At 44.9% G+C, this 14,534-nt stretch overlaps 1 protein-coding gene across 1 annotated transcript; it reads left to right on the top strand.

Annotated features, from left to right (window-relative positions):
* The first annotated feature begins 365 nt into the window (after nucleotides 1–365).
* On the top strand, nucleotides 366–5,969 carry neff1 (neuronal intermediate filament family member 1). The gene is made up of 4 exons (XM_071536882.1): nucleotides 366–1,109; nucleotides 3,969–4,286; nucleotides 4,612–4,736; nucleotides 5,597–5,969. The coding sequence occupies exons 1-4, from the start codon at nucleotides 366–368 to the stop codon at nucleotides 5,967–5,969; spliced, it is 1,560 nt and encodes a 519-aa protein (XP_071392983.1).
* Nucleotides 5,970–14,534: the final 8,565 nt, after the last annotated feature.

Genomic DNA, 14,534 nt, shown 5'->3' on the forward strand with positions numbered 1-14,534 from the left:
CTACTATAAAGCCATTTAACAAAGATCTTAATTCAAAGTTGTTGCCGTGGATGTTCCAGTCGGCTGGTGATGAGCTTGTCAGAGGTACAAGGCTGAAAAGAGGAGCTGCATGAGTGAATTCGTGTTTCCCCAGAGGATGGAGGCTTTCTGCAAAAGCTTGCAGGTTTCCCCTCATCTCCTGTTGTCCCTGCGTCAAATGATGCGCCGGCTCCTTCACTATAAAAGCACCTGTCCTGGCCAGACTTCACTCGCATCTCACTTTCTCTCTCTCCCACACTCACACTCACACACTCCGAAACTCCACACACTCTCACACACACGCACTCTCTCCCGCACAGAGCAGTGGGACCGGACACCGCCGAACCATGAGTTATTCCAGCGACATGTACAGCAGCAGCTCCTATCGGAAGATCTTCGGAGATGCCCCCCGGTCCGGCCGCGTGGCTCTGGGCAGCAGCAGCAGCCCGTCCCGCCTGCTCTCCTCGGGATACCGCAGCAGCCACCGCACTTATGGCGCCCCGACCGTGCTCTCCTCCTCCTACCGCAGGTCTGTGGGAGCCGGCCGCGTCTTCTCCTCCGTGACGGACCCCGCGATGGACCTGACCCAGTCCACGGCGGTCACCAACGAGCTGAAGATCATCCGCACTAACGAGAAGGAGCAGCTGCAGGGCCTCAACGACCGCTTCGTGTCCTTCATCGAGAAGGTGCACAACCTGGAGCAGCAGAATAAGGTGCTGGAGGCCGAAGTCACGCTACTGCGTCAGCGCCACAACGAGCCCTCGCGTCTGCACGACCTGTACGAGCAGGAGATCCGCGAGCTGCGGGCGCGCGTGGAGGAGCTGACGCACGAGAAGAGCCAGATGCACCTGGACTGCGTGCAGATGAACGAGACGCTGGAGCGCGTGAGGGAGAAGCTGGAGGAGGAGACGAGGCTGCGCGAGGAGGCGGAGAACACCCTGAGGGGCTACCGGAAGGACGTGGACGACGCCACCCTGGCGCGCCTGGAGCTGGAGAAGAAAGTTGAGTCGCTGCTGGACGAGATCGCCTTCCTCAGGAAAGTCCATGAGGAGGAGCTGCAGGAGCTGCAGACGTCGCTGCAGGCCTCACAGGTACCAGCCTGCACGGTCACACACACACACACACACACACACACACACACACACACACACACACACACACACACAACACCTCATAGTCCATATAGGAGTCACATTTATTACCAAGCACCGGTTTCAATGTCCCATCCTCAAAACCACTAGAATATTCCTTCACCCTGTCACATCCCCACCACACAGACCGCATAAACTTTACCCAAACTAAACATCACCTTAATATTCCATGATCAACAGTTTTCAATGTCATATCCCCGCAACATAGACTACATGCTTTACCCTAGCCAAAAATCATAATATCCAAACAGACTCACCATTGTGATCAGTTATCAATTTTCACTGTCACATCTCCACATCACTATAATATTCTTATGATATTCCTATAGGGACTTATACTGAGTCTGTGCTACTCAATAGTGTGTTATAATGACCTTATTGTACTTTTGTACCTCCTATAGTATCGCTATAATAGCCTCATAATATTGTATAATATTCATTATAGAATTCTAACATGTAGGCTAAATTGCCTACTTGTTGTTTACATATTTGGCAAGTTCCCTGCAGGGTCCTAACAGTGAAAACATTTCTTCACTATTCCCTCCTCACATGAGGAATTGAACAGCTTAGTGTCACAGTTGGGTCATAAAGTAAATCTCTAATAGCTGCCATATGTACCGTGTGTGTGTGTGTGTGTGTCTGTATGCACAGCATGCTGCGCCTCGTGCCAACTGAACACTGCGCACTGGAAAATTGATGGCACTGCAGTTCCGTTTCAGCACCTCGGCGCTGTCCCTCCCCATCCCTCCCTCCCTACGCCCCCCCTCCTCCCCCTCCCCCTCCCCCTCCCGCCCGTCATAAAACGGGCAAACGATCGTCTCTGCAGCGTCCCGGGGCCCGTCACGCACTCATGCCAAGTTTAAAGTGAAGTTAATCGAAATCGTTACATGTTCGTTACATGATTACAAGTTTGTGTGCGGGACTCGTCTGTTGATGCGGTTTTTTGTTTTTTTTGCGCAAGCAGGTAATCGGTGCATTAGTGCCGTGCGTGCCTGTGCACAGTGCTGAGTGTGTGTGTGGGAGGAAGATAGAGAGAGAGCCTTGTAAGATATATAGTATAAATATAGTTATCCTATAATACATTTTAGCATTTTAGGTACTATACAAGCATCACAGCAAAACTGTAAGTCCTTAAAGGAATATTATAAGAGTATTATAGGAATGTTACAGTGACGCCATGGGGGATTAAAAAAAATGTCCCAAAGTGCGATAAGGTCACTATAAACTTCCTATGGAGTACCACAGACACACTATAAGTCCCTGTAGGGATATTATGCGAATATTATAGCGATTTGTCCTTAGGGGAGGTAGAGAGGGGGGGAGTGGGGGAGGGAGGGAGAGAAATGCGGAGAAATAGCGCATAATCCAGGGGTGTGGTCGTCCCAGGAGGCAGGGCAGGATCAACTCTGAGCAGCGCACCAGCAGATGGTTTGATCCAGACTAACTCAACTTAACTATCCTCTTCATGTTTTTACAACAGAACATCTTTCATCATTCAATACTGCACAGCTTAGTCTGGAAAAAAAACAAAACAACAAAAAAACAAGTTGTGTAGCTCTCGACACACACACACACACACACACACACACACACACACACACACACACACACACACACACACAGGACGGACGTACCAGACGGACTTGTTCTCATTTACAAAGCAGTCAATATTATTGATTCATGCTCAAATATAGAAGCTCCTCAAGGTTACTCAGAGTTGTTATGAGTTATGGAGCTATTACTTATATAGCAGTATTACCACTGATCAAGCTGCAGTGCAAGTGAACTAAAAAGACAAAATACATTTATACTTTGGAGAGAAAGAATGAAATATTGCAGCCTGCAACTTTAGTGCAACTTTGTGCAGAAATCAATACAGTGTCCAGTATTGAGTGAGTCATTCAGCAGAGTGATGGTTGCTGGGGAGTTTCCTCCAGGGTTTCTCCTCCAGCCTCCAGGGAATGTTATTGCTATGTAAGCTACTGACAGCACAGCTCCCTCCAGCAGAGAGAAGCCTGAGTCAGCAGTCGATTCATCAGCCCTGCAGCAGTCCACCTCAGCGGCCGCAACACAGAGAGCTCACCTTATACATAATATACATTTACTGTCCCGAAGGAAATACAGTCTGCTAACGGCAGCACATCAAACACACAGCAAACAGCTCTTACAGTTGAGTTAGGAGTCGTTTTTAACCTTTATTTACGCAGCGGAAGGCGACTGAGCATGCTCGCTCTTTTCCACGTTCATACAGTTCCACACATTCACACTGGGAGCGGCCCACAGTCTTCTACTGGTGGCCACAGAGCTGGGGGTTCGGTGCCTTGCTCAAGAGCGCCCTGACACTAGTTGTTGATGGAGGGGAGAGTGTTTCTCATTCACTGTCCTCACCCACATTTTCCCAGCTGGTCCGGGGATTTGAACTGGCGACTGCTGCCCATTACTCAGGATAAGATGAAAACTTTTATGATCCCTGTGGGGAAATTAGGTTTTTTCAGCAGCAAAAGTAATATGATTCAGCAGGGGGAAAGGCAAATAGAATATACAAATAAGCAATAAAACAAATACAAACAATGCAGCAATAAAATAGAATGCAAACAATTATGCAGTTCTCTAAATGTATGCTGGCACACATTATGTAGACTGTATTAGTTGGAAATATGATATGTATGGATTAAGTTACAAGTGTCACTGCATTTACTTACAGATGTTACTAGTATGTATAAACATCATAATAATAAGCGCTAATGCTTCCAAACCCCACTGACCCCACTCCCCTCCTCCCCCCTCTGTTCTATCCAGGTGTCAGTGGAGATGGACATGAGCAAGCCGGACCTGGCCGCCGCCCTGAAGGACATCCGGGCCCAGTACGAGAACCTGTCCGCCAAGAACCAGGTCCAGGCCGAGGAGTGGTACCGCTCCAAGTTCGCCAACGTGACCGAGGCGGCCGCCCGCAACCAGGACGCCATCAAGCACTCCAAGGAGGAGCTGAGCGAGTACCGCAGGCAGGTGCAGGCCCGCACCCTGGAGATCGAGGCCCTCAGGGGCCACAACGAGGCCCTGGAGAGGCAGATCGCCGAGATGGAGGATCGCCACGGCAACGAAATCGGAGAGATGCAGGTACATAAACGACAGAGGGGAGAATTTGTATTTATTTTAGATACTTGTCCTGAATATTTGTGTTTTTGCATGCCCCCATCACTTTAATCTTAAATGCAATAATAAGCCAAAAGCATATATCTCAGATAATATTTGTAACACTCATTCTTATTGTTAATAAATGTTGACAACTTATCAACAAATTCACAATACAAATGCAATGCAAATGCTAATATTTCAGTGTCTGTGTGTGTATGTGAGGAAACCATCCCTATTCACAAGAGCATGACACAAGTGCTAATATTTCATGGTGTGTGTGTGTGTGTGTGTGTGTGTGTATGTGTAGGACACCATCCAGCAGCTGGAGTCTGCCCTGCGCAGCACCAAGGGAGAGATGTCCCGCCACCTGCGTGAGTACCAGGACCTGCTGAACGTCAAGATGGCTCTGGACATCGAGATCGCTGCCTACAGGTCCGCCATGTTCACACAGACATATTCTGACAATACAGCGTTAATCCGTTTTTTTGGGAGAGTGAATTGACCTAAATTTGAGTGTTATTTTTATGTTGTGCCGTACGCGGCCCCGTCCCACATGAGATTCTATGACACATTTTGTTTTTAACATCAACATGAGCAACAGTAATGGTGATTATTGCGTTTTACATGTCGCTGTTGTCATATGATTTGGTGGTTTTCATTCCCAAGTTAACTTCAATGGGAAGATTACATGCTCCTCTATGGGTTGGGATAATTCTATTACCTTGTGAAACCCTTCCAAAACATATATTAGATAAACTAAAAAAGTATAAACAGAAAACAGGACAGTTTTGTTTTTTAAATCCAGAAAACATCTTGACATTTTGGAGATGCAAGGCTTTCACCTGATGCTATATATGCATTTTGGAAAAAAATCTATTCTATCCAGAGAAACATATCATTTTGTAATGAAAGGTCTTAAGATGGCTTTAATTGTAACCAGTAACCAACACCAACAATCTGTTTATAGAAGCATTTTTTTTTCAAATGGTGGGAGTTTCATTTTAGAATAAAGCTCTTTTCTTTTCGGTGAAAACTCAGGTATAGATTACTGTCTTATGCAAGTTGATATCCCTCTTTCACATGGAGGGATCAATTCAGCAACAGCAACAGTGATGATGTTCTGGGGAAATATGCCAAAACAGACAGCAGAGGTGTTGGCACTGATATCCCAATGATATGATATCCCCCCCAGGAGAAACACACTGGGATAATAATAGTAACAATCCGGAGTAGACGATGACGTTATCTCCCTCTCTCCCTCCCTCCCTCCCTCTGTCTGTCCGTCTATGCAGGAAGCTGCTGGAGGGCGAGGAGTGCCGCCTCAGCACGGTGGGCGGGGCCATGCTCCAGTCCAGCTACCCGGGCTTCTCCTATTCGTCGGCCCGCACCTACACCCTGGGAGCGTACAGGAGGCCCGGAGCCAAGCCCGAGGAGGAGGAGGAGGAGGAGGAAGAGGAGGAGAAGGAGGAGGAGGAGGGAGAGGAGGCCGAGGAGGAGGGAGAGGAGGCCGAGGAGGGAGAGGAGGGAGACGAGCAGGAGGAGGGCGAGGCCGAGGGCGAGGAGGAGGAGGAAGAGGAGGAGGAGGAGGAGGAGAAGCCGAAGGGGAAGGAGGAGGAGAAGGATAAGAAGAAGGGAGGCGCCACCGGCAAGAACAGCAAGAGCTAAACTGCTTGAGTTGTCATCTTCAACATCGATACCATCATCATCATCACCATCAATACCTACCGCATCCCACCAATCCACTCTCTGTCTCACTCACTCACTCATACGGATCTGGTCCCGTCCCCTGTTCACATTATCTCTGCTTCATCAGACACACACACACACACACACACACACACACACACACACACACACACAGAAACACACACACTTCTGCACACTCCACTCTGTTTGTCTCTGTTTGCTCTGCAATTCACAAGTGATTAGTGTTCAAACTAAACTTTATTAGATGGAGAAGAGGCTTGGACTAGCTGGAGATGGAGAGGGAATAGACAAGAGTGATGTCCTGCAAATATACTGACAGGGCAGGAGAGCTTCATCCACTCATATATCCTGGATAGAGTGTTTTGGAGCCTCTTTTGTGATTTTACATCGTAGAAATGCAGAGTGAAGGACAGAAAAGCGAGCATGATGCCAGGAAATGTGATAAGCTTGAAGCGGGGGATGATTTTGCCCTATGTGAGCCGCAGTTAATGTGCCATTAATGATCACTATGGGGGGTTTAAGAGCAATCCAAAACTCCTGAAAAGTCACAATTCTGGTAGCACACCGACGTTTAGATCAGCGCACAGGTCTGGAGCATAGGAAAACAACTCAACCGTCCAACTTTTACGGTGCTATTTGATTTCTACATATAAAAGTTGGAGAGTACTGTAAGCATGGGGTTTTATCGTAGGAGGTGCTCTTCCAGCCGAACGTTAGCTCGAAATCCAGAGGGAGAAAAACCCCCGCCTCCTTTTCATAAGTGCAAAACGGCTTCTTACCGAAGGACAAGTGCAACCGCACAGCTTCGCACAGCAGCAGGTGAATGCTTTTCCGCGCCTCTCTTTCGTTCACTCTGGAAAGAAAGAATATTCTGTCCATTTTGCCACCCCCCCCCCCCCCCCCTAGTTTTGCATCTCTTCCCACCACGACAAAAGGAAATGTAAGCATTTAGCGTTAACCATTCAACCCCCCCCCCCCCTCCTCTTTTTGTCATTGCAGTGTCACTACACGGCAAGAATGGCAACCCGGAGCTCTGGAAAACTGTATATACCAAGTTCAAATGTGCTGGGAGGGAGGGTGGTATTTTCAGAAGGGAGGACTGGGTTATGCTGCAGCTCCTCTATGGGGGAAACCTTTGGGAATGAAAAAAGTAGAGTTTAAATTGCTGCTATATATCACATATATTAATATTTTTTTGAAGTATGAATTACCCCCCCTTTGATTGATTCATTTGTCAATGAGTAGTATAAATCCGTCACCTAACCTGCCAGACTCCAAACTCCTTCCCTTCCCACATTAGAGAAAACCAGCCTTGCTTTTCTGATTTTTTTTCCCCTCAGGCAAACATCTAGAGTTGCTGTTTTTTTCTTTAGCTGGAGATAGGACAGAAGGTGAAAGAGGGCGAGGGTGGCTGTGAGCGTTCGGGCAGCTGACGGTGACATCGACGGCCCTCCACTCAGACTGCATGTGGCAGGCGGGGCAGATGCCGCCGGGGTCATGGTCACATGGTACGGCGCCGCACACAAGGGCTAATATCAACCATAACCCCTTCCACCACCTATAGCCCCGAACCCCTACCAGCACCCACTGCAACCTGCAGTCTGACGGGGGAGACAAGCTGTGTGAGGAGGAATCGGATAGCAGGCTCTAGGTCAGGTTAAAAATGAAAGAGGAGGAGGGAGGGAGGGAGGGAGGGGTGGGTGTCACATGGCCGTGTGAGAGGAGGGTAAGATGGGATGAGAGGCTTACAAATCTGAGCTGTGAAAACGGGACATTTTTCCTGAGCATATGGCCAATGAACTCCAGGACCCTACTGTAAAATGGCCTGTTGTTCTCAAGCGATTTTTTTTGTAAGTTTCCAGAGAACCGAAGTGAAAAGAAAGGCATAGATTGCAACGTAAAACAAAGATGTCAAATACTTGATGGAGGGTGTTTTTCTATTTTTCCTCATTTCACCCCCTTGGCTTTTTTTATTACTTTTCCTTGTTGACAAATGAATCAACCAACGGGCATGAATGCATGGCCTGAGTCTTGGAGCTTGAATATCTGGGGATGGGATAGATTTTTGCTTGTTGAGTGTTAGAAATAATAATAAAAAAAATTGCCTTAACCATGACTGAAAGTAAAAAAACATATTTTCACCTGCATCTCACTTGTTTCTGGGGTGGTGGAGGAGTGCTGACACTTTACAGACCGTTCTGCTATACAACTGTGACTGTATGTGCTGCTATCTCATGCAGTGATATTCCTCTCAAAGCCAAATAAAGACATTTATTAACCAAATGTTCACTGTTTCCCAGTGTCTTCAATTTCATAAAACCCAGAAATAAACATGAGAAAAGTGACTGTATGCATAGACAGGCTTGAAATGACAATAAGGGGGAAATTATGTAAATAAAACCCCATTGCTTAAGACTTCAACCTCTATCAACAAACAAAACATTTATTAACAAGACACTTTCTCCCTGTGTCTTCAATTTCAGTAATAATACATGCATGTAGTATATACAGTAGACTTGACATAGCAAGAAGTGACATGACAGTAAGTGAAAATGATATTTAGAAGTGAATGCAATTTCATTCCATAGCTGTTAACTGTGTCATATGAATAGGTTTTTATCTGGAAATTTTGAATTTTTGATGATTGCATTAAATCTACTGTAGAATTGAGCGATATCTATTCAGTTCTATTTACAGCTAAACACATTCAAAAGTTCAGCCTTAACAGCAAATGATGCTATCCATAAATTCATATCTAAAAACTAGCAAACACAACAAAGAGAGCAAAAGCAATATATGCAATAAATCTATTGTAAGAGAGTGGAATCTGTATATTACTATTCACAGTATTATAGCAATAATATTCACCATAATAACCAATGATGCTGTTTGAAAACTTGTTGAAAGGGATGAGGTGGAACTTAATGAGGACAACGCTATTTTGATTACATTCCTACATTAAAAACACACTATAATCAATACAAAATAAAACGCACCAATAAAACATACAGATAAAAACAAATAAAACATACAAATATACACACTCATGAATACATATATAATTTCACAGGATTCATGGATAGATTAAACGTACAAAACAACTATAATATACAATCTAGACCCAGTGACCTCTGACCATATTGTTTATGTGGTTTTTAAATTGTCCTTTGAATAAGCTCTGAGTAGCATCAGGAAGCGTATTCCACAAAGATACTGCTGCAACCACATTCTGTTTGAATCTTGGGAAAACACAGTTTGAAGTCATAACTGCTCTGGAAGTGACGGAGTGCCTACTCAACAAATTTCAATCTGTTAGAAATGAATCTGGGCATTTTATTCTTTTGTGCACTATAAAACAGATTGTCAATTATATCTTTAACAGATGTCCACTGCAGCGCATTATACATTTGTAAAATTGGAATGTCAATCTTAAAATTATCCTTGCTGCTTTATTTTGTGCAATCTGCAGCCTCAGTTGTAGCAATGCATCAAACACTGGCACAAGAATTTATTATTATTATTAATTATTTATTTTATATGATGTCGCAATTTTCACATTACACATTCTAATAATTGATTTTGGCCCCGTTTCACACTAGCATACTGTAACCCTGTGTTTCTGGGGATAACCCTGCTGACCCTGCTCTTGACCAGGACCAGCTAGCCCCGGGCTGAAGTCGGGGTTGACCCACTTTGAACTGTTTGAATTGCCAGTGTGAAAGCCCTCGTAGTCCCGGGCTAACGGCCATCTTGGCCTGGGGCTGCGAAGACTCTAAACCTGCTCTTTGCCCTGGGCTAAGCATAAAGTGAAAAGTGAAATCAGAAATTGGCTTACTTGACCCAGTACCTTGCATGGCAGATACCTTCTTCTTACAGAACTATTTTCTTGCAGAGAAATATGAGAAGTCCAAGACAAACTGTCCCATTTCTGGTTGCTCACTATACTCTGGTAAAAGACTCAGTCTACTGTTGTCCAGACTAAAGGACTTTTTACTGTCCTTATTGGATATAGTTTTGCTTACCTCCACACTTTTGAAGACTGTCCTGTGAGAGACCAGTTACACAGATATGTAAGAGGACAGACAATCTGAGATGCAGCATATGCATCTATGCATTGGCCATTCCTTGAAGACAGTTGTATCCTTAATATTAATATTAAAATCACCAGGTAAAAACATATCTTATATTATCCTCTGTTGTTCAATCATCAATAGAATCTATTGGATCTAGCAGGCCTATACACCCAATTAGAATAGGAGGCTGATAAGATAGTTGTATCTGAATGTAAATCACCTCAATGTGATTTTTTTTATTTTTTTTTTATTATAAAACAAAACAGTAGTGACTTTACAGATACAACAATGATTGAAACAGGGATAACAGCGTGACATACAACACTTGACATGGTACACATATAAAACAAAACAAAACAAAATGAAACAAAACAAACAGAGATGAAATAGACATATCAATTATGATGATAGTGACATCATGCAGTTACTGCAGTTTAAAATTAGTGTTTTAGGGAAGATCTATGTTAGAACATGTGTTTATGTGTATGATTGTGTGTGTATGGGAGAGTAGAGAAAAGAAAAATCTAATCCACAGTTCAAGTATGTATAGGTGGGGGGGCACTGGTGTCACCGGCAGTAGGGGGAGGTTGTTATCTGGGTGAGGATGTGTCCGTGTGTGTATGTATGTATATTGGTTTGTGTTACATGCGTAGACAAGTAATATTGATAAATGGGGTCCAGCATATGTGAAATTAGTCTATTTGAGTCTATTTTGTTTTTTAATGCTATTTGTCTTTCTGTTGTGATATAGTCAGATAGTAGAAGGTGCCTCAATGTGATTAACAATTGAAATGATTCTGAATATTGCCTGGGGAAGGCTTGGCATAATCGGTTATTTTTTGCATTTGAGTCTTAGATTCTTTGTTAGATTTGACAGTGTTCTTCATCATCTCATCTGCCAAGGTCTCACATGCTCTCTGATAAAAAAAAATCTGTGAACTGTTCGAGATCCCCGACGCTTTCAGATGATTCCAGCATGACTGACAAATGCGAGCTGTCCAGAGGCGGGACACGGTCAGATGAGGGTGACCGTCTCTGGTATCTCAAAGTCTGATCCACTCACACATCACTGCAGAATGAAGCTGACATTGACTGAGGAGAGTATTAAGCCCACAGAAAAAAAACGCACATTCACATTCATTCACTTACACATATTCATACCTTCTTACTGTTGGCCTCTATAGCTTCACTTGAGTATTTAGAGCTATTTAGTGTTAAGTGCTTTGCTTGAAGGCACCTTGACAGCGGTTTGTTATTGGAAAACAAGAGAGTGACTCCTTCACTTCACTTCCCAACACAGACTTTCACCGCCAGCGTACAAACCAACGCCGTCTTCTTTCACCTTTAGGCTGCAGCCGCTCCCCTCTTTAGTTAATAGGCGGAGCTGCATAGCTGCTTATTATCTGCTCATCTCAGCTTCTCTCAGCCTGCACCCAGAGGTGAAAGATGGGGCCGGCTAAGATGGATGGCAGCTGCCAACAGTGGCCCACCGGCGCGGCCGTCAACAGCAAGGACTTCATCACAGCCCGAGTCTATTTGTCTCCCTGCTCACACTCTGTAGTCCTCTATGTGTGTGTGTGTGTGTGTGTGTGTATGTGTGCGTGTGTGGGGGTGGAAGCATCAGCACAGTGGCAAAAACATTATCAGCACCAACAGGCGATCGATAGAAAACCACAGAGAAACCAGGAGGGGAGGGGGGGGGGGGGGGGGGGGGGGGGGAGGCAGCAAGGGCAAATGTTTTCAACTAAGGTATTAGATGAAAAGAAGCACACGTGGGTTTCAGGGAAGGAAAATGCAACGTGATACAGCAAAGTAAAGGACAGAAAACACACATTCCTCTCTGCACACACACACACATACACACAGGGAGATCTTATATCAAGAAGTTAAAGAGTGGTGCTTTTCATCACTGTCAATACTGGAAAAGAGATAAGGATAAAGATGAAACTGTTTCTGTTTCCCGTTGTCTTTCTATTGGGGTGTAACCGCAACATTTGCAGCTGTTGGCGTTGGCAGCGACAGTCTGTGTGTGTGTGTGTGTGTGTGTGTGTTTGTGTGTGTGTTGTCCCACACGCCCACTCACCCCTCCCTCTCTCTCTCTGCAGAGAGGGTTAGGTTACTTTCCAAATGTAATCCATTACATGACTCAGTACCTGCTTAAAGCTGTAGTCAGGAGCCGCATCCACTAAATCATGGGTTGCTTCCTTTTGGGTGACTTTACCTATAAAACACAATCCACCACTCAAATCATCCTCATTATCATCATCTACAGTCTTTACTAGCCAAATGCCTGAATCACCAATGTTTTTTTCCTGCAATTTGATTTTCAGCGTTTGTCTATAACTGTACATGATTACAGTTAACAATCTTTTAACTGTTGTCGTGTAAAAACCCATTACATGCTGCTACAGCCCGAGTCTGTCTCTCTGTATGCTGGACACAGTGTGAGTGATGCTGAGTCTTTTCCTCCGTTGACACGAGGAGAGTTATGACTTGGCATGGGCCACTGGGGCCTGCGATGGGAGAGAGAGAGAGAGAGAGAGAGAGAGGGAGAGAGAGAGTGTCAGAGGGCAGATTTATTGAAAATTCAAGAATCTGATCAATCGCACCGCTCCGCAGGCCCGGAGAGAGTGTGTGTGTGTGTGTGTGTGTGTGTGGGCAGGCGTCCTCGATTGGGCCGGGCCGCTGCGTGCGTGGTGAGCTGTGCCGTCAGCACATTCTGCTGTGGTGGAGGTGCATACATAATTGAACCGCTCTCCTCCTCCACTGCCCTCCCGAGACCCGTAGAGATAAAGCAATAAATCCCGAACCTCAGCAATCAACAACAACCACCCTTCCCTATCCCCGTTGATGGGCGGACGCGAGTAATTAAATCTCCTCTTTATAAACCGAGTTAAACGCACACTCCTCTTTGACCTTGCTATTGCATGTTGGAGGGTTTGGCCGGCTGGTTCGTTGGCTTTCTGAGACCTTCTCAAATGGATTGGAGCGACAGTTTCGGACACTACAAGCAATGCTCAGGTTGTACTCACTGTTTAGGGGTTTACTTTTCACCACATGTTAGTAATAGTTGTCATTATACACATAGGAGAACTCTTATAAGCTTTTAAAGACAGTTGGGTCAGGATAGGATGACTGTCACTCTTCAGCACTTGTGAACAAAGCTCTTTCTGCTTTCTGTCTCCAACTCCTTTTCAAGCACAAAGATGATTGTTTTCATTCATTGTTTCTGTCCCTCTCTCTCCCTCCATCTCTCCATCCTTCTGTCTCTCTGTCTGTCTGACTCCCTCTCTCTCTCTCTCTCTCTCTCTCTCTCTCCCTGTTACTCCATTGCTATATATAGACTTCTGCATTGCAGATGTCCCAGAGCCCTGCAGTTCTGGAGGAGCTGCTGAGGAGTCCCGGCCAAAAAAATTTCGACTGCCTGACACACACACACACACACACACACACACACACACATAGAGCCCAGCCGGCGGAAACAACACACTCCTGCTAGCCGACACCACAGGACGGGCCGGCACAGCATGACTGGACTCAATGCTGCCGTACACACACACACACACACACACGCGCAAGCTGCCGTGTAGCATGACTGAGCAAAGTCCAAGGCATCATACTGCAGCAAGGATGAAGTGCCCCCCACAGAATACAGTCATAACCACTGCAGTGTGTGTGTGGGTGGTGGGTGAGGAGGGGGGGGCATTCTTGTTGTCATGCTAATTTTTCTGAAACACTCCCCCCCTTCCTCTCTTCTTTCATGCTTTTTTCAAATTAAAAAAACAACAACAGTGCAGTGTTTGTTTGTTTTTGTTTTTTTTGGGGGTTTTTTTAAATCTGAGACATGGATAGTGAATCATCTCCTCCCCCAAAACATATGTATTAGCATGAATTATTGTATATATATATAAAAAACAATACTGCAAAAGCAATGTATTGTGAATAGGTTTTTACTGGGGAGCATCACTATACATATATTTAGGTGCAGGATGGCAGCATACCAGATCTCCCACCTCCTGTTTTTTTCCTTTTCAGACAAATCAAAAATTAAAGCAGGAGCAAGAAATTCAATAATTTAGAGGATATTACAGCATGGGTAGAAGGAGAAATTCATGGAAGCCTGCAGACATTAACACCAGGACTGGGGAGCAATGAATTAAACTACTATAAATTACTGTAGTCTTACAAAAATTACAAAAAACTGGCAAAAATCTAAGAAGCAGATTATGTAACTGAGGTTGAATATTCCATTCAGTTACCTTCATGCAGGTAATCTGTAATTGCGTTTTGAAAGTCACCTACACGGCTTGATTTAATCTCTCCTGCATGATACTGTGAGACTCCAGTGAGTCATAACTCACTGTGCACCAGCCAATGTTCTCTACCGGCAACATTATTTTAGCTAAATTTACACAGAAATCAAAAGCAGTCAAACAAATCACTATGGGAG

Source organism: Centroberyx affinis, unplaced genomic scaffold, assembly GCF_046629955.1.
Source record: "Centroberyx affinis isolate AG114_WGS23_722 - 3 ecotype Tasmania unplaced genomic scaffold, CSIRO-AGI_Caff_v1 ptg002955l_1, whole genome shotgun sequence".
NCBI classification, from domain to species: domain Eukaryota; kingdom Metazoa; phylum Chordata; class Actinopteri; order Beryciformes; family Berycidae; genus Centroberyx; species Centroberyx affinis.